The sequence below is a fragment of the Aythya fuligula genome, chromosome 3, assembly GCF_009819795.1.
Source record: "Aythya fuligula isolate bAytFul2 chromosome 3, bAytFul2.pri, whole genome shotgun sequence".
NCBI classification, from domain to species: domain Eukaryota; kingdom Metazoa; phylum Chordata; class Aves; order Anseriformes; family Anatidae; genus Aythya; species Aythya fuligula.
In genome coordinates, this window is record NC_045561.1 from 84,612,499 (window position 1) to 84,635,580 (window position 23,082).

At 41.5% G+C, this 23,082-nt stretch overlaps 1 protein-coding gene across 2 annotated transcripts in view; it reads left to right on the forward strand.

Moving 5' to 3' along the window:
• Positions 1–23,082, forward strand: part of PHIP (pleckstrin homology domain interacting protein) — a 107,276-nt gene that overhangs the window by 17,398 nt on the left and 66,796 nt on the right. For both annotated transcript variants that reach the window (XM_032183997.1, XM_032183998.1), the window contains exons 7-10: positions 4,422–4,582; positions 16,111–16,332; positions 16,989–17,089; positions 22,392–22,462. In XM_032183997.1, the coding sequence (XP_032039888.1) occupies positions 4,422–4,582; positions 16,111–16,332; positions 16,989–17,089; positions 22,392–22,462 (555 nt within the window). The remainder of the gene's footprint in view (positions 1–4,421; positions 4,583–16,110; positions 16,333–16,988; positions 17,090–22,391; positions 22,463–23,082) is intronic.

Consider the following 23,082-nt stretch of genomic DNA (forward strand, 5'->3'; position numbering starts at 1 on the left):
TGGGCTCTGCTCACAGAGGTTCCACAAAGAGAAGTGCAGAAGTCCGTGGGAAGGAAGGTCTCTGTGCACAATTAGACAACAGGGGCTTAATGAGCTGGGCATCCTGGTGCTCAACATGTCAGACATGAGTCCCCAGTGTACCCTTGCACAACAAAAAGAAGTAGCATCTTGTGCTGTTGGAGGTAGGGCGTTGCTGTTAGGCTGAGGGTGTTTTCCCTCTAGTCAGCACAGCTGAGACCCCACCTGCAGTGCTGGGTCCAGCTCTGGGCTCCTCAGAACAAGAAAGTCATGGACACAGTGGAATGAATCTAGCAAAAGACGATGTTGAAAAGCTTGACGTGTCTATCATACAAAGAGAAGCCAAGAGGGCTGGGATTTACTAGCCTTGAAGAGGAAGCTTAAGGAGATCTCAGGAAGGGGTATAAATACCTAACTGGCAGGTTGTGATGAAGATGGAGCCAGGCTCTTCTCATTGGTGCCTCCTGATAGGACAAGAAGCAATGGAAACAAACCAAAGTACAGGAATTTCCACTGAAACATTGGAAAGTACCTTTTTACTGTGGGTAGTCAAAACATTGGCCCGGGGTGTCCAGAGAGGTGGTGAAGTCTCTACCCTTGGTGATACTCAAAGCCCAGCAGGACACAGTCATGGGCAACCTACCCAAGGTGAACCTGCTTGATCAGGGAGGTTGGGCAGCTGAGCTCCAGACGTCGCTTCCAACCTCTGTGATTCTGTGACAAGGTCAAGAGTCGGTCTTTAAGGCTGGTCATGTTGGGTGAAGACGAGCCCAGTTACCTGAAAGCGATGAGCGATTTGCTTTGTTTGGAAGCAACTGGTAAACAACTGATAGCAACTTAAAAATTTTTGTTTGTTTTTTTTTGTGGAGAAGTTTTCTTACATGCTCAGACATCTGCAGAGCACCTCACTTTTTTAGGTGTTGAATTCTACTGATCAGCTAGCTTCACTATTAAATACGAAGAATTGATATATGAGAACCAAAATGTCAACTGGGACTAAGTAGTGGAGCGTTGTTCCGTGTCACGCACACAACTGATAACATCTGTGTTTGTTTTTTTTCTCCTGCTTTTTAAAACAAAATCTTGTGCATGAGTAGTGGACAGACGCAAAGATAAGATAATTTTAATTCCCTTAGCTGCTCAGGCATTGGGTTGTAGCTTTTTCCATGCAGTGTCCAGTTCACGGGGACATCCTAATAAGGAGCGAGCAATCTGTTGTGTGGCTTTGTTCTTTCTTGCATCCAACCCTTCTTTCTTTTCTTGGTTGACTCGCTGTAGGGCCCAACCAGTGCTCTCTAACCAGCCTTGGATAAAGTTTGTGTCCTACTTTCCTTGCTTGTTAGGTACTGTTTGTGGCAGCTGTTTAACTACTTAAACCTTATCACTCTTCCTGTGATTGAACCAACACCTTTGCTTATGCTGACCCCATTGTGTGAGGCCAGGCAGAACCTAAGCAAAGACTCAGAACTGCTCATAGGGATTAAACAAGAGAGTTGCAGGAGTAACCGCTGTACAGGAGTTCCTAAAATCACTTCCTCCCCCTCCCCCCCCCCCCCAAATACAGTTAAAATCAAGCTAAAATAGCTTAAAGACCACAGAAGGCCTGAAAGGTATTGAGGCCAGATCTGGGTATCTATCATGATGAAACCTAAGACTTATAATTAATACAAACGTATTATTATTAGCAATTGGTAGTCTTTCTCAGCTTGGTTCACACCAGAAAAAATCAGTTTTATTGTTTTGATGCACAAGATGCAGCTATTTTTTAATTTTTACCCGTACTCTAAAAGGAAAAAAAAAAAAAAAAAAAAAAAAGAGTACTTCCTTTGCTAACAAGGTCTGTGCTGGAGTTGTAAATGTTGGAATAAAACATGGGAACGCCTCAGAAATCAAGCTGGATCCCTTGGCTAAGAGAATGAGATTAAATATAATTAGAGTTAAATGGGAGGCTGTATTGAAGAACAATGATGGATGTGAGCATTTAGTTTAAAAAAAAATGTTGGAGGAGTCTTCTGAAAAATAGTATTTTAATGGACAGTGTCCAAACCTATGGGAAGTTGTCATGGTTTGTTTTTTTTTTTTTTCTAAAAGCATGATCTTGGTTAAAAATTCTCTTCCCCATCGTCCATAGGTTCGTAATGATACTTTTTGCCTTATAAAGCCAATTTTTAAAACCCTTAAATTTATTTTTAAAGGGTAATGGGATTTTTATGTAGTTTTAATCTAAATTTTGTTCAAAGCCAGTGAGTAAGCTCCCAGTTTTCTCATTTCCCCTGTTGCTGTGTTGCTTCTGTTGTGTGCAGTAGGCTGCTTGTTGCTAAACAAGGGATGCTTGAGTTCCCCAGAGATACGTGAACCAGTAGCAATTTGCCCATCACCACTTGACATCAACAAGAATATCAGCAGAAATACTGGCTTAGGCTATGTTAAATCTATTAAATTAATCTAAAAATCTATTAAATCTATTAAATTTAAAAAAAAAAAGGTCAAAATTTGTCTGTATATTAAAAGTAAAATGCTTATATGAAGTTATTGGTTGCTTTCTCCTAAAGAGGCTGCTTACTTCTAAACTTACTGACAGAACATCTCAGCAATTAACTTTTAGTTTAGCTTTTTACTTTTATGAGAGCTATGGATTCATTTTTATATAATGTGCTAGAAGCTGATTTCCAAGCAACCTGCTTACATTAAGAGCAAACAAAAAGGTAACTACTGAATAGGTTGAGATTGTGTAAGATCACTTTATTGTTGTGGCAAATACTTTTTCTTACTCTGTTTTATTGTGTGTGGTTGGTGTGTGTTTTATTTTTTCTTTTTACCATGGGATGATGTGTCAGAAGCAGAAACGATTTATCTTGTGACTGAACTAATCTGGGTTTCCTGCTGTTCTAAAGTAGACTGTCTGTTGGCAAGGAAAAGCTTTGTCATAAAGCAACTGCAGCTGCATCTTTTTCTTGTGTAGGGGGAGGGTGAAGATATTGCAGAGCCTTAAGGCAGTAGCAGCCCAGCGAGTCAGTGCCTCACCCCACAGCTAAGGATCCTGCTCCTTCACAAAGCGTCTTGAACTGGGAAGACTTCCTTGAATCCCTGGGCTACATATGCAGGAGCTGAAATGTTTCAGGGCTGTTCTCATGGCCTGAAGCCAGTGGGCTTGGCAGTTGTCCATACCACTAAGTGCTTTTGCTCCCGTGCAGAGTAGCTGCTATCCAGTTTGCATAATGAATGAAGTTTGACCTGTGCTGACTCATGAACCACTGTCTAGTTGGCCTGGGCCAAAACCGTGCGGTGCAAGAGGCTTGTAGCTCTTCACAGCTGATGCTAGCGAGAGTGTCATGCACTTCCAGCCCTGCACCCTGTCCCCGTTAGTTCACTAGCACACACACTACTGTGGTGAAATGATGTGTAAAGAACTCCTAACCAGGGGAGTGATGAGAGTAGCAACTACCTGTCTTGACAGTGGTGAATTTTGTTTTCCATGTGTAGTGCATTGGATATTGCTGGGCATTTATTATTATTTTACTTTTCACGTATTCAGAAGCAGGATATATTTGCAAATTTTATCATAATTCTGTGGAATATAAAATATATTGCCACCGTTTCTTAGCTCTAATAACAATATGGGGAACCGTCTGACTAATGTGTATCCATGCATGCAAGCACTACACTTTGCTGCTTTATCATTGCATGAGTAGCAGTTTAAAATTAATAACTCTGACCTTTATTTTCTTTCCATTTTGTTAGAACAAAGTAAATTCTTGCTCCTGGACTTTTTAAGCTTTTAAACTTGGATAAAAAAATCCTAAACCCTTTAAACAAAGTTCCGTTAATCAAAATCAGGGTTTGCTAAATTTGTATCTGGTTTTGTTTGGTTGTATTTTTTTTTTTTTGGCCATAGCAGGCAGTAGTATTCTTCAAAACAAGAACTGATTTTATCTTGCAGAGGGTGGATAAATGTTTGATTATGCAGGTGTCTAAAAACAGGTTGCCCTGGAGAGGACTTGAATGTTTTCTGGTGTGCAGTTAATAGCTGTGGGGAAGCTTGTACGTATCTTAAATTCGAGGTGGTTTACTCCTCCATGGAAGCTGTCTTGGTCCTCCTGAATTTCTCACACTAGGTATGAAGCAAGAAGCATACATTTAGGCACTTAGAAATGGAAGTTTGATGTATAATACCTTTGTGTTCTGCCTTGCACTTTACTACTTTTTTGCATGTATGTATCAGAGGCTACTTTTGTATTACATTTTCCCTTATTAAGTTTTGTAAAATGAGAGAATGACTGTAGTAAAGTGTTCATATGAGGTGTGGTCCAATGCTGAAATGAACTTTCACTTCTTTCACGACAGTGTTGTAGTTTATGAACACAATATAAATGTTGTTTATTTTCTTTCTTCTCATTTGGTAGTGGATACCTTGTTTTCGAGAAAACTAAATGGAAAATACAGACTTGAACGCCTTGTTCCAACTGCAGTCTATCAACATATGAAGATGCATAAACGAATTTTAGGACACTTATCTTCTGTATACTGTGTAACTTTTGATCGGACTGGCAGGAGAATATTTACTGTAAGTACAAATTTTCTATTGTATGATTTTTTCGAAGTGCAGTTAGCATGTCATTTAACTGTTCCCGAAACCTACATGTACTGATGTTGCATATTAAGAGCAGATGAATGCTTTACTGCTGTTACTCTTGGATGCTTTTTAATGACCATGCTGGTTTGCATGTTAAAATAGTTTTAGCATACTAATATATTGGGTGTACATGGCAAGGTTTTGGTAGCGGGGGGCTGCAGAGGTGGTTTCTATGAGAAGAACCCAGCAGGCTCCAAAGGGACCTGCCTCTGGCTAGAGCCAAGCCAAGAAGCAATGCTAGGTGGGCCTACGGGAGAGCAGATTGAAGAAAGGGAAAAAAGCTGTTGTGTGACAGCAGCTGGGAGAGACAGGAGTGAGAAAATGAGAGGGAAGCAGCCCTGCAGACCACAGGGTCGTTGCAGAAGTGGGGCAGGCGGTGCTGCAGGCAGGCAGCAGCAGTTCCCCTGCAGCCTGTGGAGAGGCTCCTGGTGGAGCAGGCTGTCCCCCTGCAGCCCATGGGTCCCACATGGAGCAGATCTCCACGCTGCAGCCCCCCCATGGGTGGAGGAGCCCCCGGTGGAGCAGGTGGATGTGGCCTGGAGGAGGCTGCGGCCCATGGAGAGCCCCCGCAGGAGCAGGCCCCGAGCCGGAGCTGCAGCCCGTGGAGACGAGCCCACGCAGGAGCAGGGGGCTGGGGGGAGCTGCTGCCCGTGGGGGACCCGTGCTGGAGCAGTTTGCTCCTGGGGGATGGACCCCGTGGTATGGAGCTGTGTGGGAGCAGTGCTTGAGGAGCTGCTGCCTGCGGGCAGCCCCCACAGGCTCAACTGGGGAAGGACGGCATCCATGGGAGGGACCCCACGGGGAGCAGGGGCAGGGACAGACCATGAAGGAGCACTGGGGACAGAGTGTAAGGGACTGACCGCAGCCCATTCCCCTGCACTGCTCTGGGAAAGGAGGTGGAAGAGGGTGGCTTTAGTTTGTTTTTAGTTTCTCACTGCTCTAGTCTGCTAGAGGTAGCAAATAAATTACATTAATCTCCATGTGCTGAGTCTGTTTTTTTCTCCCCCTCTTCCCTGGGGAGGGGGAGTGAGGGAGCAGTTGTGTTGGAGCTCAGCTGCCCAGCTGGGTAAAACCACCACAGCTAAATGTGACGGTGACTGCTGATCCATGCATTTTAGTCAGAAAACAAGTAAATTCCAGTAAAATTACCATGAGTAGACTTGTATTCTCTGGGAAGATACATAGCAAAAGAATGGACAACCACCACAAAATTTTAGAAGTCAGGGAGGACAATCAATATGTAATTAAAAAATGTTTTGACTTTTTTTCTGTATTTTTTAAAAAATTTAAAGCATGACAGTTAACAGTCTGGTGATGTACTTAATATTTGTATGGCATGCTCGTGGAAACCAGAAGCCTAGCGTAGTGCATTTCAACAGATGTTGGTTCACAAGGAATTGTAATCCGTGAGATACCAGAAACTGTTTTTAGTGCCAATATTCTCAGTTTTTGTAGCTATTTTCATTGTCTTGTTTTGGTGTCTTTTTTTTTTTTGCCTTTTTTTTTGTTTGTTTGTTTGTTTTGGGTTTTGTTCTGTTTGTTTAAAAAACAAGGAGGGTGTCTGAAATCAGTACTGAAAGTGCATTTTTCCCAAATAAATGGGAATTATGAAAACAGATGGGTGCCAGTATAATTTGGATACCTTAGCAATAGTCAATTTTAATGAAGCAAAGGACCATATAAATGCATACCCCGTGTCAGTGTGGGCCACTTGAGCTGCATTTATTGCCTTCCCACAAGTACTGGATACTTCTGATGCCTTTGTGGATTCAGGAGCTTGATTGTGTCCCTTCGAAGCTCGTGACAGTGAACTCTGACAATGCAGATGAAAGTACATTTCGGTTCTACGCTACGTCTTGCAGTCCTAACTGTTCAAATGCTTTCAGCACAGCCACAAATATAACTTGCCCTTTCGCCCACATATGTTTTACTTCCTGGCATGGAAGGATGTGTGGTTGTAGGGACTGGGGCGCTTCGAGAGTCATGAACAGGCTTCTCTTTATTTGTTCACTTGTTCACAGTAGAGATTTTCTTCATATTTCTTTAGCTTTCATTGACAAGCTAAGTCCCTCAACAGTCATAGGCATTAAATTCTTACCATCTCCTCTAGTTTGTGCGTGATTAACCTGTCAGGAGAAGGGTCTCTCCGATGTCATGGGCTTATTTTATACGTGACAAGGTAGAATGGGTTAGGGATTTTGTGTGCGAGTATAAAAATCCCCTACGCTCATCCTGTTCACCTCTAAATAAAAACTTCTTCAAGGAAGCACCAGGAGAAGTGCATGAAAGTCCTTGTTAAGTCTTGTGATTCTTCATTTTTTCTGAATCCCATGTTCCTAAAATCTGTTGGCTTTGAGGGATGTCTGGTGAGAGGTGTCCCTGCCTATGGCAGGGTGGTTGGAATTGGATGGTCCTTAAGGTCCCTTCCAACCCAACACATTCTGCGATTCTATAAATTTACTAAACTTCCCTGAGTGCACCTGTAGGGAAGAGTAGAGTTGCACATTCCCTTGTGCTCTGCAGTGTGACTTAACAGTGGCTATAGAGGGACAATTCTCTGGACCGTAACAACAATTTATTTCCAAAATAAAAGTGGAAGAACCTGGAATAAAATAGAGGGGAGCAATATCGCTTCTGCAACCCTAGAGCTTTGCCGACAGTCCTTTGCTGAGAGATAAACTGATGTCCTGGTATAATTGCCAGTAAAATTGCCTGAAAAAGGTCACAAGTTCACATCATGATTATTTCAATCCAGTGTCGAATAAACTGTCTGTAGAAGGTACTTGTAGCTGGTGAATTTTCATCTGGGGGGCTGGGGCAGAACTTCTTACCTCAGCATTGTCAGGTAAGGCCTGTGGGTGTTGTGTAGATGTTTAAGTGGTTGGTGACAAATGGAAAACCAAAGCGTTTTATTCTGCATTCAGTGAAATACAATTTGAAGTTGATAGTGTGGTGTAGTCAATGGATAATCGGTGATGAACTGTCTTCTTTTAATTTCATTTTAATCTTTATGACAAAATGGGGACAAGTCTTCTTTTCAGTCTAGACCAATGCTGTTTCTTCAGTCTCCAGTGTAGTCAGTAGAACTGGGAATTTCTAATCAGAAGGAAGGCAGACTTCATTCTAGATGTCTGCTACCAGCATATAAATTTATATGTATCAATAGGGGATCATTTTTGCTCTGGTTTTACTCTAACCTAGAGCATTTAGTGTGACATTAGCTAGATAAAAGAGCTTGGTTTAGATTTATAATTGGGTGTAGAAGATGCATCATAACTATTTTCCTTCTGACCTCTGAAGGATTGAAAGCCTCTAAATTCAGGTTCTGTTTATGTGCTGCTTCAAATTAAAAGAAAGAAGTGATCTCAGCACATTTTCAAGTCACGCTGTTCTGAGAGATGTTATCTTTGCTAGGAAGAAGGTGCTCTTAGTTTGCCTGGAGGCAGTGAAAACAGGACATTATGCAGTTTTCCTACTAGCTAGTAGGTCATGCAGTGACTGGTTCTATTTACATTCTTCTAAAGATTTCACAAGAGATTTCTGAAGATCAGCCTCTAAGCTGTTTTTTTTTTTTTTTTCCCTGAATATACAAAAATATTCCTAATATACAAACTGAGATGTCTTGGTAATTTCTATTTTTAAATTAACCGCAATGAAGACAACCTCTTTCCTTGCAAAGACACAACTGAAAGAACTACCAGCTGCCAGTGAAGAAAACCTAATTATTTCTGAGACTTGTGTTTTGGATCTTTCGAAAAGCATGACTTGCAGAACCCACGCATGGTAGTAGGGACAGGCATTTCTTCGTCTGGTTCTTGTACTACTTCGTCCTTCCTTGTAGTCAGAAAGTTGCCATCTTCTTTTCCGCCACCTTTATCTCCCTGTTGCCTCCGAGATACTCTTTCTAGGGAATAATAAACAAGGGTGTGTAATAACCCGTGGTTGGAAACTTTACACAGGCTGATTTGTTTGGATTTTGGCAGCCCACTGCAGCCCACAAGTTTGTGGAATGGTAGGAAAGCGATGAACCAGTTTTGCTCCATACCTTGGTAAGGCTGTCATCGCTTTTCTGCTGGTGCTGAACTTGTTCTAGCACTCACTTTTGACAAATGCTTTTAATAGGTGCACGATGTGTAGTAGTTGCAGACAAAACCTTGGAAATGTGAACTGCAGAGTAAGCCAATGCCCTCGCTGGTAGAACTGCAGCAGTATTTGAAGAGTTGTGAATTGTCCCATTCAGATCAGGCAGAATTTCACGGAGTTATTTCAGATATAATATTACTGTTTGGCCAAGATGCTACAGAATTTACTACTTTAGACATTTTTCTTGCTTTCTTGCTTGCTGAGACAGTTTAATTTTCCTCTGTAATGGAGAGGTACAACACATGCCTCTGTAGCCAGCCTATAACTATATAGGCTATACTATATATAGGGAGAAGCCAAGTCTTTGCTTAGTTCAAGCTTTCCTTAGTTCAATGTGGTTAAATCGACTTCTGAGGTCTCCAGCTGTCAGCAGATCCTAGAACTAGCTGCTTTTTTTTTTTTTTTCCTTTGTTGCTGACTCTTTTACATCTTTAAGTTATCTATGCACAGATTGCTCTCCATCAATTACATTCTGCAAGCAGCTTTTTAGGGGTCTTGTAATACGAGGTTTAGTTTATTGGGTGTCTTTCATTTATTTACTTATTTGCTTTGAACAATCTGTTCATCCAGTAGAATGGCTGCAAGCTGTAAGTGAGTAGCTGATTCATAATGTTGATCCTTACAACGTGAAAATTGCAGAAGCATGTTTTATATAATATATACAGTGCTGCAGAGAGTACTGTTTGTGCAGCTCGAAGAAAAATGGGGTAGTGGTTTGAGGCTTCTAGACTGTGATGCAAGTAATTAATGTTAATGGCTTGGCTCTGTTCTCATACATTTATTGCTTTGTGTAAGAGATCAATCCACATGTGAACGATTTTCATCTCCACCCTCCTAGAGCACTGTAGAAATTCTAGGTTCCCCGTTCCCTGTTCCCTTCTTACACTCTCAGGTCTCTGTTTCAAGGGGTGAGGGCATTATTTGTCACCATGAGTTTCACACCCCCCCCCACCCCAGCCCTTTATGTCTCCTCCGTTGATTTTTTTGGTGGTGACTGCGCTTCCCTCAAGAATATGCAAACTTGTTCATTCTTGAGATCTTACACAGTGAAAGCAGTAGAACAGGGTGAGCTCATAACGCATTTCAGATCATCCGTGCATTAAGTAGGTAACGTTTTTTGGCCAAATTTTAGTTAAACATTCGCAGACCCAGGGGGCTAGCAGAGAAAACTACTTGAAATAAAATAAGTGGCAAAAGTATGTTTCACTATCTGTGTTAAGTGCTCTTGTCATTTGCAAGACTTTCACTAATCAGTAATTGAAAAGAACAATGTAAATGTTTGAAGAACATTTAAAACGAAGATATTGGTGCATTAATGACTCTAACTTCTGGAGGCATGGGAATGTTAAATAAATGATTGAGCTTGACGGAGAGTGTGAAACTTTTTAAATTTTAGCTACAGAAGTGCAACCTTGAATCAAGGAAAACAGGAACAGTTACAGAACCTCATTAGTTTAGTATTGTGAAAAAAATCACCTATTTGCTTTATGGACTGCTTATATGTTTGTTTTAAAGAAACAAAGGGATTAAAACAATCTGCTTAAAGCTTAACAGGCAGAGCTTAAAGCAAAAATGGTGCCCTTTTTTCTCTTAACTCTGCTTATAAAGCTTTAAACAGCAAGTTTGCTAGTTCTGTTGTAATCCCCTGTTAACTTGTTCATTTGAATTGATTTGAAAATGTGAATTACAGAGCTTGTTTTTTTTTTTTTTTCTTTATTTTTTCATTCTCTTTAGCATTCTCAGCAACTTAAAGGGAATAAATCAGGTGATAAATGAAATTAGCCTGAATCAAGGTATTCAGGATGAGTGAAATCTGGAGCCTTTTCAAAAGCGTTAAATGCTCACGACTGTAAATGCAGTTAAACAACTACAAATGAAATTAAGAGACACCTGAGTCTTCTTTCTCCTTGTAGAAGTTCTGAGCACCTTACAGGGGATCCCAAATTCCATCTATAAACTGAAAACTTCCTGAAAGTGATTTACTTTTTTTCCATACAAGTATTTGAGCTGAACTCAGTGTAGCAATAAAGGGATAAACAGAGTAGCTTCTTACTAGAACAATGTTATTAAGGGTTTTGGTAATGTCGAACTATCTCAAGAATACTTTTAATCCACAATGCGTGGCTTTCTGAGAGGTAAACTCTTCTAAGTTACCAAGCTTCAAGAAGGAATTGAACACAGGTTGTTATGGTGTACAGTATGCAGGCAGAGGGGGGATGGAGACATCCATCCCAGATCTTGTGTCTGGCCTTGTTCTCTGCCTCGGCTGTAGAGCCTTTGGTCTGCTTCCTTGTCTAAGCCAACAGTTTTCTCCTAAAAGACCCAGTGAGATGAACCCCAGCATTTGGGAGGAGGGCATTAATGTGATATTGATGTTTCCCTTGCATAGGATTCACTACTGCACGTCCCTTGTTCCTAGAGTTTCCCTCTTGTGTCTTTAGAAAAGCCATCTCGGAAAGCAGCATCTCATTGCGTAAGACTCTTCCTGTGAACCAGGGGGCAATTGTTTTTAGATTAAGGTAGCAGTTATCAGAAACATGTTTCTGTATACCATCCTCTTTCTGAGGAAGGTGGAAAGAATGGTGAGTAGTCAGTGGGTATACAGACTGTGCTTTTAGAAATCTGGGCTCTCGCTTGTGGTTGTGTTCCTCTGTCTTTGCGTTGGAGTTTGCACCTCTTTTCACTGTTGGTAGTACTGAGCAATAACTGGCATGATTTCCACGTGGGTCTTAGTAATTCTTTGTTATGGAGGGCAGAGATTCAGAAGTAAGATTACATTTGTACATCTTGGACTCTGGCTGGGAATTCCTAAAGACTACCTTGTGAAGGTGGCAGAAATTAGCAGCTGAGATCTCATACCTGTTCTAACAGCGACGTGAACGTGCCCTTTGCACATCTCCTTCCTGTGGTCTGGAATGCCATAGGGTATCCTTGGAGATTGGGAGGAAAGCCAACTACAAGAAAACTCTGTGCATTCAGCTTTTTATGGAGTGTGGTGGTTTTCAGTATCTCTGAAGCTGCAGTGACTGTCAGCCAAATACTTGTTGCTAAAGGATAAAATGCCCAAATCCTGAGGATGAATTACGGTGCTTTCTCACTTACTTTGGGAGCAGTATGGGGCCAAAACTGTCACCACATCAAATTATTGAGAGTGATACAGTTTTGTCAGGTTTCCAGCAGCTTCATTCATTCTGTTATTTGGGTTACTAGGGAAAGTACAGGAAGCATGAATCTCTTAAGGACAATATATAAGGTCATTTTACAACTTAGGTATTACTATAAATCTTGTCATCTGCGTGATCAAGGAGTAATGACTTTAACAAAGAGTAATGGTTTTAAACTAAAAGAGGGTAGATTTAGAATTAGGCCTAAGGAATACTTTACTCAGGGATGGTGATTGCACAGGTTGCCCAGAGCAGCTGTGGATGCCCCATCCCTGGGGGTGTTCAAGGCCAGGCTGGATGGGGCTTTGGGCAGCCTGGTCTGGCGGGAGGTGTCCCTGCCCATGGCAGGGGGGTGGAACTGGATGGTTTTAAGGCCCCCTCCAACCCAAAGCATTCAGTGATCTCTAGTTACCACAGGAACAATTGCTTCCTTGCAGATGAGATCATGTTTTCACTATTGAAACACGTGAAGAGAGGTTAAGTTATCAAAGTCAAGCAGTAAACTTCATCCCTTCATATCTGTCGCACTCTGGCAAAGGAGAAATAAAAGACTTATCACAAGCCAGGAAAGAGAGGTGGGGAGAGCACAGAGAGCCAGGAGCAATGGGTTGTTGCTGGCATAGTTTGAAAACAGAGAGTAGCATGCTTTATGAGAGGATGAGTTTCTTTTTGTTACCTGATGAATAGGAGAGGTCTTGGTCCCAAGCTGAATCTGTGTAACTTGAGCAGGAAAACACAAGTGCAGGATTCCTTTCTGGTGGAGAGGGAGCATTTAGAGTTGTTTGCAATTATTTTGAAGCCCCGAGATTTTATTTATGGTAGAATGGAGATAGCCATCAAAGCAACCCTGTGAGGTGGGGGGACTGCTGCTGCTGGCTCTGATCATACAAACAAGAACTGCTCGGGGATGTGAAGGTTGGGGGGGGCAGTCGTGACAGAAGTGACCATCAGATGATGGAGTTTGTGATTCTGCAAAGAAGAGAACAAGGCAAAAAGCAGGCTCACAACCCTGGGCTTCAGAAGAGCAGGTTTGGTCCTGTTCAGGGACATACTTGGAGGAGTCCCATGGTTATGGTCCTGGAGAGAAGGGGTCCAGGAGAGCTGGTTGATTTTTAGGGATCATTCCTGTCCTGATGTGCAGGAGGACAACAGAGGTGGCAGGAGGCCTGCATATTGAGCAAGGAGCTCCTGACAAAATTCAAACATAAAAAGGAAGGGTGCAAGAGGCAGAAGCAGGGACAGGAGGCTTGGGAGGAATACAGAGCCACTCTCTGATCACTGAGGGGTGGAGGTAGGAAAGCCGAAGACAGACAGGAGTTGAATCTGGCAAGGGATGCTGTCGTGGTTTAACCCAGCAGGCAGCTAGGCACCACACAGCTGTCTGCTCGCTCCCCCCTGGTGGGAACTGGGAAAAGGTCAAAACTTGTGGGTCGAGGGAGAGACAGTTTAATAGGACAGAAAAGGAAGGGAAAATAATAATAGTAATAAAAAAGCATATACAAAACAAATGATGCGCAACACAATTGCTCACCACTCACTGACCGATGCCCAGCCCATCCCCAGGCAGTGGCAGCTCTCCTCTCACCAGCCCCTCCTGTTTTATTGCTGAGCACAACACCACCAGGTGTGGGCCATCCCTTTGGCCAGCCTGGGCCCCCTGCCCTGGCCGTGTCCCCTCCAGCTCCTGGTGCAGCCCCAGCCTCCTCACGGGCAGGGCAGCACCAGGAGCAGGAAAGGCCTTGACTGCTCTGCCACAACTAAAACATCAGTGAGTTATCAGCATTATTTTTCTCCTAAATCCAACACATGTTTACCATGCCAGCTACTAGGAAGAAAATTAACCCTATATCAGCTGAAACCAGAACAGATGTGAAGAGCAGCAAGAAGGGCTTCTTCAGTATATCAGCAGCAAAAAGAACAGGGAAAAGGTGGGCTTGCTACCTACTATAATGAAACAACTTAAGTTGGTGGATGAAGGCCAGTAGTGTGGATATTGCTTGTCCTGACTAGAGCAAGGCTTTCAGCACTGTCATGACATCCTTACTGACAAACAGGTGAAGTACAGGCTTGGTAAGTTGACAGTGAGATTGACCAAAAATGGCCTGAACTGCCTGGTTTGAAGGGTCATTATCGGTGACGTGAAGTGTGGCAGGAGACCAGTCACTAGCGGTGCACGTTCAGAGGGACCTCACGTGCTGGAGAAACAGACTAGCAGGAACTTTGTGAAGTTTCACCAAGGGTAATGCCAAGTGCTGCCCCTGGGGAGGAATAACCCTCTGCAGATGCTGGGGCCTGATGAGCTGGAAAGCAGCATTGATGGAAAGGTCCTGGGAATGCTGAGAGAGAAGAAGTTGGATATAGGCCAGCAATGTGCCCCTGAGGGCGCTCAGCCCGGATGATGTCTGGACTGTTTGGTCTGGTTCTGGGTTCTGCAGCACAAGAAGGGCATGGACATGCTGGAGAGAGTCCAGGGAAGGGCTGAGAGGATGGTGGAGGCATTGGAGCATCTGACATAGAAGGAGAAGCTGAGAGAGCTGTGATTTCTTAGCCTTGTGAAGAGAAGGCTTGCAGGGATCTTATCTGCATGTGTGAAGATGTGATGTGAGAGAGTCTTCATCTCTCTCATCCTGCTCAAAAAGAAATGGGAGCCAGACTCCTCTCATGAGGGGGTTGTGACAGGACAAGAGGCAATTAGCACAAACTAAGTGTATACCAAAAACAAGTAGGGCAGAGGTACGGGAGGAGTTGTCCTGCCCACATCTCTGCGTTCATGGGTGCGCCTGCTGAAGAGCTGGGAAGAAAGAAATGTCATTCCCATAAGAAAGTCATGCCCATCTGGGGAAAAGTAGAGGCATGGCAGATGGTAAATCAAAATTACCTATTAAGACAGTCCAGAAATGCAGTCAATGTTTAAGTTATCTTGATTTCACATGTCTGGAGTTCCCTGCAAAGCATTCTGCAGGATTAACATGCCACTAATGGTCCAAAGCAACCTTTTTGCTTTGGAGAGAAGTCGGAGAAAAAAGACCTTCTGTAAAGAGTATCCCTATAGAAAAATGCCCCCTCTCAGTATGCTTAAATACAGTCAGCTTTCTTTTTACTCTTTGGAAAACGGTGGCTATTGTTGTATCCCTGTGTGTAAAGAGATACGTTGTCTTGTCTACATTGATGTAAACAATGTAGGAAGAGAGAAACTATTGTGAATAACTCTGAGTCAGAAACAACTTCTTGCTCACTAAACAAAAAGCAACCCCGAGGAAGTTGGCTGGTTTGCTGGCTGTTGGTACAAACGCAAATGGAGGTGTCATTCTTAGGTAACTGCAAGGATGCTGTTCCCTGCCTTCTCCCATTTGAAAACTTGGTGGCTGTTCTCTGTGCTTTGGATACCTTTCTTAGAAATGCAGACAACAGTATCGCCCTGCCTTCCCACTTCTTCAAAAAACGAACAAACAAAATACAAACCAGCAGGCAGGCGAGATAAACTTGCACAGATGCGCTGTTGGTAGGCAGAAGAACTAAAACCCAGGTGAAATTGTATGACGTGTTATACCTTGCTGCAGCATCTGTGTGTGGCCATTAGTAGATTGGTGCTCTGGGTGCTAAACCCAACGCCCATCTTCGTATTTGTTCTGAACCTGAACAAATAACCAAAATCTATACAGGAGTGGCTGCCCTCAAAGCTCACAGGTGGTTTGAATCAGTCATTCTGGAACGGTGTCACTGTTCAGTCAGTGTCTGTGAAATTGGTATCATGCTAAATGAAAAACACGGTAGCAATTCATGATTCATTTTCACGTTTAATATCCATTTGCATTCAGTGTACTGCAACTGTTTCCTTCTTCAGTTTGTGCTGGAGTTTTGAAAAGAAGTGTCGTGTCTTGCTGAGGAGGTTAAATCCACCTTGCTATGAGATCTGTTGTTTGTGTCACGAATGCATGATTTGTATCTGCTGTTGAGAATTAATGTGATCTAGTGTTGTGTTTTGACTGCAGAGTGGAAAACTATTCAAAAGCAGTTAGAAGGCAGTAAAAGAATGAAAAAAAATAATCCTGTGTGCTGCTAATCGTGTTGTTCAGTTCTTTGTCTTTGTGAACTGTAACACTGAGACAACCAATGGTACGATTGAAATGATTTATTTCTACTTACTTCCAGGGATCAGATGATTGCCTTGTAAAAATCTGGGCAACAGATGATGGGAGGTTGCTGGCTACCCTGAGAGGGCATGCAGCTGAAATATCTGATATGGCAGTGAACTACGAAAACACCATGATAGCTGCTGGGAGCTGTGATAAAATGATCAGAGTTTGGTGCCTTCGAACTTGTGCACCCTTAGCAGTTCTGCAGGGCCACAGCGCGTCTATAACGTCATTGCAGGTAGGTGTTTGCTTTGCAAAGTCACCTAAGCAATAACACGCACCACTTGTCTGGAAAAGAAACCACTTGGGAATGTTCAATACAATGAAAATGCGTATTTGGCAACTACGCTGTGAAGGGAGAAGAAATTTTCATGGTGCGCACTGCAAAATGGCAGGTTTATTGTCACAATATCTGACCCTTGAAAAATGCCAGGCATAGTGCTTGTTCAAAACAAAAATTGCGTGATGCATGGGGACAGTTCTGTTGTGAAATAAGGTTTCTTTGCACACCATGATTCTGACTTATGGGTACGTTGACTAAAACTCAAGTCAGTGTTGAGTATGGTTTGCTTTGTTTCTGTTTAGAGTTGCATGCTATTGCACAGTTTGGGTTGTGGGGAGGGAGAACCCAAAGTGCTTTGGCAAGTAACCCAGACAGGTTGTTCTGAAGATAGAAAGTTACTCTGAGAAGCATTGTGTTATTGTGCTATTTATTGCAGTTTACTGTGTTCTTTTTTTTTTTTTTCTTCAGTATGGTTTGATACTTTTTTTTTTTCATTTTATTTTATTTTATGTCTTGTTTAAATGAGAAGCCAATGACTTGAGGAACTTCTTAGCATGTCTGGGACGGATTAACAGACCTTCTCTTTTTTCTTCCCCCGTTTCCCCTCCCAGTTCTCTCCACTATGCAGTGGCTCAAAGCGATACTTATCTTCAACCGGGGCAGATGGAACAATATGCTTTTGGCTGTGGGATGCTGGCACCCTTAAAATAAAGTTAGTTGCTATTTTATTTCTTGTTATTACTTTGTAATCAAGAATGACCTACTAACCTTGGAGAAAAAACTTGTCACTGGTTGGTTTGCTGTCTGCAATTGTTGGATATGATCTGTTTCTGTGGGTACCTGTAACTTACTTGTCTTTTAAGGACTAAGTTGATAACATAAGCAACCACCAAGTTTTTTTGTTCAGGGAAACAAATCAATATATACCCATTCTTTTCTCTAACTATTAACCAGGTCAAAAAAAAAAAAAGGTGAAATTTTTGTAACGTGATGTCAAAGTTGGCTTTTTTTGTTCTATTCTCATCTCTCAATCCCACATGAAATGAAAATGGTGTTGACAAATTGTGCTACAAGATGATTGCAACTGATATTCGAAAATCCAAATTTTGGTGGGAGAAGGTAATATTCTAGCAAGAAATCAGGATGGGATTATTTTTGGTTTGTTCTTTTCTCATCTCTAAATCCTTTCTTAGTTGCTCTTTTACTGTTGCATGGTAGGAAGGAGTACTCGTGGGCAGTTGTGTATCAGTGGATGAAGTTGAGTCTGAAGCTTCTGTTTTCAAAGTATAAGATATGAAAAATGTTGCCAGGACCCTCAAATGGAGTTAGTTTTTTATTAAAGATAACTTCTTCAATGGCTTTCAAGTGCTTTTTGCTCCTTCTTAATTGTGAAATATCTGGAATCTAAAATTGGAAATAGACCTTTTAATAATCACTGATAATTCAGTTTTGAGGAAGAGATCTCTTCCCTTTTCCTAATGAGAGAATAGTGGAATTAATGAGACTTAAATGGGTTATACTGCACGAGCTGGGAGATGAATCATGGAGTTGGATGGAAGTTGTCTTGAGGTAAAACTTGGGAAGTGAGCAAGCTGGTATCAGTCGTCGTAGAGGATTCTCAGCTATTTCCTACCCATGGTGAAATGTAAATGTAGAATGCAAAATTTAAGTGAGATGCACTGGCAAATATTAAAAGAAGAAAGTGGTTTTTTTGTCAGTAATGCTTTCATGTGTAAATAGTCGCAGTGCAGTGGCACAGAGAAAACAGATGAGTTGAGGTGTCCCTTGCAGAATGGAAAGGAAGGAGCCTGGTGCCCCAAGCCGTGCCAGTGACTCATGTTGTGTAACGACAGCGCAGAGTAAGCTTTGAGACTGGAGTTTGTACCATCTTCAACTTCTGTTCTGGAGTAATTTGCATGTCGAGTTTAAGACAGAGCGACCCTATGTCTCTTCAGTCTGGAAGAAGAGTGCGTGAAGATGAGACCTGTATAGTTCGGGGTGCCTTGAGGAGGTTGTACAACGACCAGTTGCTTGTTGGCTCTTCCTGTGCTAGAGGGTATCAAGTGAGAGCTGCCAATTCCAAGTCAGGAGCAGGTGGTTCTTACCAAAACATGCAGCTAAGCCGTGAAACTCCTTGCCACAGAATATTATGCACACTGAAAACTTGTATGAAGATGGTGAAAGGTATACTTTTTCTGCTTTTACACATTCAGTTTTGGCTACACTTGGAAGCAGGATACTGCTCTTAGATCTTTGTTCTAATTTAGTAGAGCTGTTACGTATTTGAAGCAATCAATGCTTTCTCATCAAAGCCAAAGCATATGGTAAGTCTAAATAAGAAACAGGCATGTCTGTTGGGACGGAAACGTAATTGATGTCACTTAAGATATTGAATTAGTTGGACATTCATAAAAGTCTTAATGTAGCTCTTCTTAAGCTTGTTAGTTACAGGAAGTTTTACTTAATTTGCTAAACTGTAACCTTTTCTAACTGTGATTCCCCACTCCAGTAAATCCTATGAAGTGACACTGTGAAACTGAGAATCCAGCCTAATTTTTCACAAGGAGGCCGCGTCGTATGGGCACAGGGTCTCAGTAATGGGTGTGGATTGGTGTGGTTTTAAGTGAGGTGATTGTTCTTCCTCACACCTCTAGATCTGGATCTGCTTCCAGAACTGTAGAAATGGGGCAGATTCCCTCCACATCCACTCAGTGATGTGCTGGGGGAAAATGAGTGGTAGCAATATAGCATCAAAGGAAAGAGAGATTCCTGTCAGTCTTATTCATAAGACCCATTGTAATTTTATTATTTTTTTTTTCTAAGTGTCCTATCCCAGTTATGTCTTTCAATTTTTTTTTTTTTTTTCCTCTGCAAATGTTTATTTGTTTCACTCTTGGATTGCAGAAAACCTTGTGTTCATATTTGCCAGCAGATCTGTTGCAGTATTAATAGTATCTCTGAAATTAGAGGCTTCCCATGCTGGTCTCCCAGTTTTTGGATAACCTCATTAATTGAGGCCTGTTAAGTATTTGTTTTACACATATGGCCCAGACAGGAGATGCTTGGCTCTGTTTTAATAAACTGCAGAAGGAGACTTTACAGTAGATTTTGTGCCACAGGGTGAAACACAGGCATGGCAAGACTGACCACAAAATTCTCAGTGTTGTTCAGAAGAGAGGGATCAACTCTGTTACTGTATGCTTCTGTGACGATGATAGTGAAGAAGATTCAAATGCTAGAGCCTCCTGTATGCTCCTGTGCTTTCAGTGAAGAGCTTTCTGACCAGGCAGTTATCGTGTATGCCCAAAAGCTGCAACAGTCCAGTCAGGTTAATTTGGTTTCTAAGTAGAGGAACAGTAGGGCTGTTGTTCCTGTAGATAAAGAAGACAAAGGAAAGGTCCAAAGCAGGTGGAAAAATAATTTAGAAATAAGGTAATTAGGACCTTCCCTCACATTTAGGCGCTGTTACTATTCTGGATCAGGGCAGAAAACACAAGGGTTGCATGCTGTTTCAGTTGACAGTGTGGAGAAGAGAGAAAATCATCCTTGGGTCATCAGGAACTGATGGATAATTTGCCTCAGGTCTGAGGGAGAATTTTTACAACTGGTCACTGTGCAAAAGCTAAATCAGTTGCACTAAAAGTATTTGCATATGTATTTGTACTGAGAAAGATGCTGAGTTTTCTTGTTATTTCTTCTGCCACCTATTTGAATCGCAAGCTTCCAGTGTTAGTCTGTTGTTGGCAGACCACGCCAACAAGGCAGCAGAGCTGTCTCGCAGATTTGGGTAGAGGAACAACTTATACTGCTTTTTAGCTGCTCTTAATTTTCTTCCCATAATTTTAAAAAGAGGAAAAAAAAAAAAAGGAGTAAAACATGCTGATGATTTTGACATTCCTCTTTTGGACAAGAAGACGTTAATTCCTTATGTCTTTGGGGTGGTAGCATACTTCACATCTGCTTTCTTATGCATAAGGCACTTTACGTTGAAGGAGCTTCTCGTGCATTAGGATTCAGGTGTGCCAGTCCATGTTTGTTGGCTTTTAAGCCAAGACTCAAGTCGGAGGGCTTGCCTTGCACATGTTTTTCCTGGAGAAATCTTACTTAAGCCACTGCATGTCCAGAGTGAGGTTACTCTGTAGGGTTTGGGTTATGCAGCCATTCCTGCACTAGGACAGCATTTTGAAGGTGAACTTGAGAGATATTTCCATGGGTGAATGTTTCCCTTAGTTGAAGCACACAGTGCAAATTGCTTTTTTGCCTGTGCAGGCTCTGGTCTGACTGTAGCCTCTCATCTTGGGAGGAAAATGGTTTACCAGGGCCTTGCTGGACCTCTCTGTGAAATGTTTGTGAAGGTGTCTTAGTATGTTCCAGCCACTTACACGATTGGGTTGAGAATGCTTGTTAAAGCAAAACGATTAACTTGGTTTCTGTATGTTTCAAGAAATTGTCCTTCAGCCACCTTCCTTACTTCCCCACGTTACTGATTGTCCAGTTTATCTTGTAAAGATCATGGTCTGTTGTAGTGTAAAAGAATGCCATAATCTTGTCTCCTAATGCCTTAAATAACACACATTAGAGAGACATAAGTTGGAGAATTTAACATGATTATCCAAACTAGAACATAAGTGCATACTTGCTCTGTTTTGCAGCTGTCCTAACTCCAAAGGCAGAGTTCACAAACCCCAGTGGAAGAAAACAGCAGCCTATTTATCTATTTACACTTGCTCCGTATTATGTAAGCTGCATATCGAATCATCTGATAGTTCTTTTTAAGTTAGTATCTCAGTTAAGAAGGGTTTGAACTGTTTTGTGTAATAGCACTGTGTTGTTTAGTGTACCTTGTAACATCCCCCACTGAAAGTCTTTGCAAGGAGCTATCTGAAAAGTCCTGAAGGAAGATTGACAGAAACAACCTGTATTGAATGGACAATTCGGAGAAAGATTTCTTAACTGCTATTGCCAGTGTGTTTTTTATGTTGTTTTGTATATAGGCACCAGTAAGGTGTCATGCTTACTACTTTCTTTGAGATAGCAATAGCTGATAGGTGGAGAAAGGTCTCTTACTCATCTGCCTGCAGCTGAAAAATTAAAAAAAAGCCATTTTGCTTCTAAAAGTGAAAAAATTGGATGTCATGAATATGCATTCTTTTATGTTAAAACAGATCTTTAGCGATGACACTTGTGGGTGTAATGCTGCTGTTCTCTAGTAAGTTTATTCTTTGAGGACTAAGGATTGCAGATGGTATACTATGCAAGACCACCTACTGAGCTGGGGTTGCTGCAGTACGTGAGCAGAACTGAAGTAATGATTGAAGGACTAGATCCTTGGTTTGTTTTTTACACACACACACTCTTAAAGTGCCAAATCGTGAAGCTTTAGTTCTGCTTCCACATCAGGTACTGAACTGCCTAAATGGAAGCAGAGTGCATAAAGAAAATTTTCTTTAAAACTTCTAGCCATAGTCCTAATTTTCTGTGGGGGCTATTGGAAACCAACAAACAATACATGCTTTCTGAAGAAACGGGTGTATTCTAATGCTGTGAAATACTTCAAATTTATTTAAATTTCTTTTGTATCCTTTTCTACAAAGAGCACCAACCTCAGTTTCTCTCTTGTAGTCAAAGCAGCCATGTTTTGCAGGAGAAAACCAGAGCTCTGATACACACAGTGGTTTAAAACAACCTCCTGGGTACCTGGCTCTGGTGTCTTCTCATCTGCTTTACAGGTGACTTAAATGAAAGTGTTTTGTATAGCCATATTTGAGGGGAGAGAGACATGGGATTTAAATTCGCAATACAGCTCTCCTTTATACATAGATTGTTTGGTCTGTCTGTATGTCTTAGTTTCCTAAAGATCAGATCATGAAGCATAGTCGCAGTAAATTGTTTGTAGATGGGCAGCCATCTGTTCCGTCATATTTAATTTTGTCCTTCTGTGCTTTATTTCTAACATACTGACTTGTTTTTTGAAACTGTATTAGGAAATTATTTAACTATTTCTTTATTTTTAGTCCAAGGCCAACAAAATTTACGGAACGCCCTCGGCCTGGAGTCCAAATGATCTGTTCTTCTTTTAGTGCTGGTAAAAGACTATTTTATATATACACGTATATATCTTTGTCTCAATGTAAGAAATCATTTAGAGAGTAAAATGAATTATAATGCCGTTACTGTAGCATATTTCTTCTTAAAAAGATGGAATTGAGTTAAAATGGTTATTGGAAAAAAACACCAATTAATGATTAATATTCATAATCTGTGCGTTAACTCTTGGTGATATGGAAATTATTGAAAACAATTGAACATAAAATAAGTCTCTTGTGTCTGCAGTTCCTTTAAAACGTGACATTTTTCCTCAGAGTGATTCTGAAAGTTAGCTTTATCTGAGATAGGATTATAGAGGTTTTATTAAGAAGGTGCTAATTAACAGGTTCTCACACTCTGAATTTCATTCATACTTAGAGTTGACAGTTGGTAAAGAACACAACACAAACAATTAGATACAATACCAAACTGACAGAATAGTATTTTCAGAAAGAACTAGGGCTCTGTTTCCATTCAGTTTTCTTTAAGATTGAGCCCCAATAAGAGCTTAGTCACAAACAAATTACTTCAGTTAGCTAATTTTTCAGGTACGTCTCTGGATACACATTTGTCTGACAACAAATGTGAGCTAATTCAACTCTAGTTCAACTCTGAGTT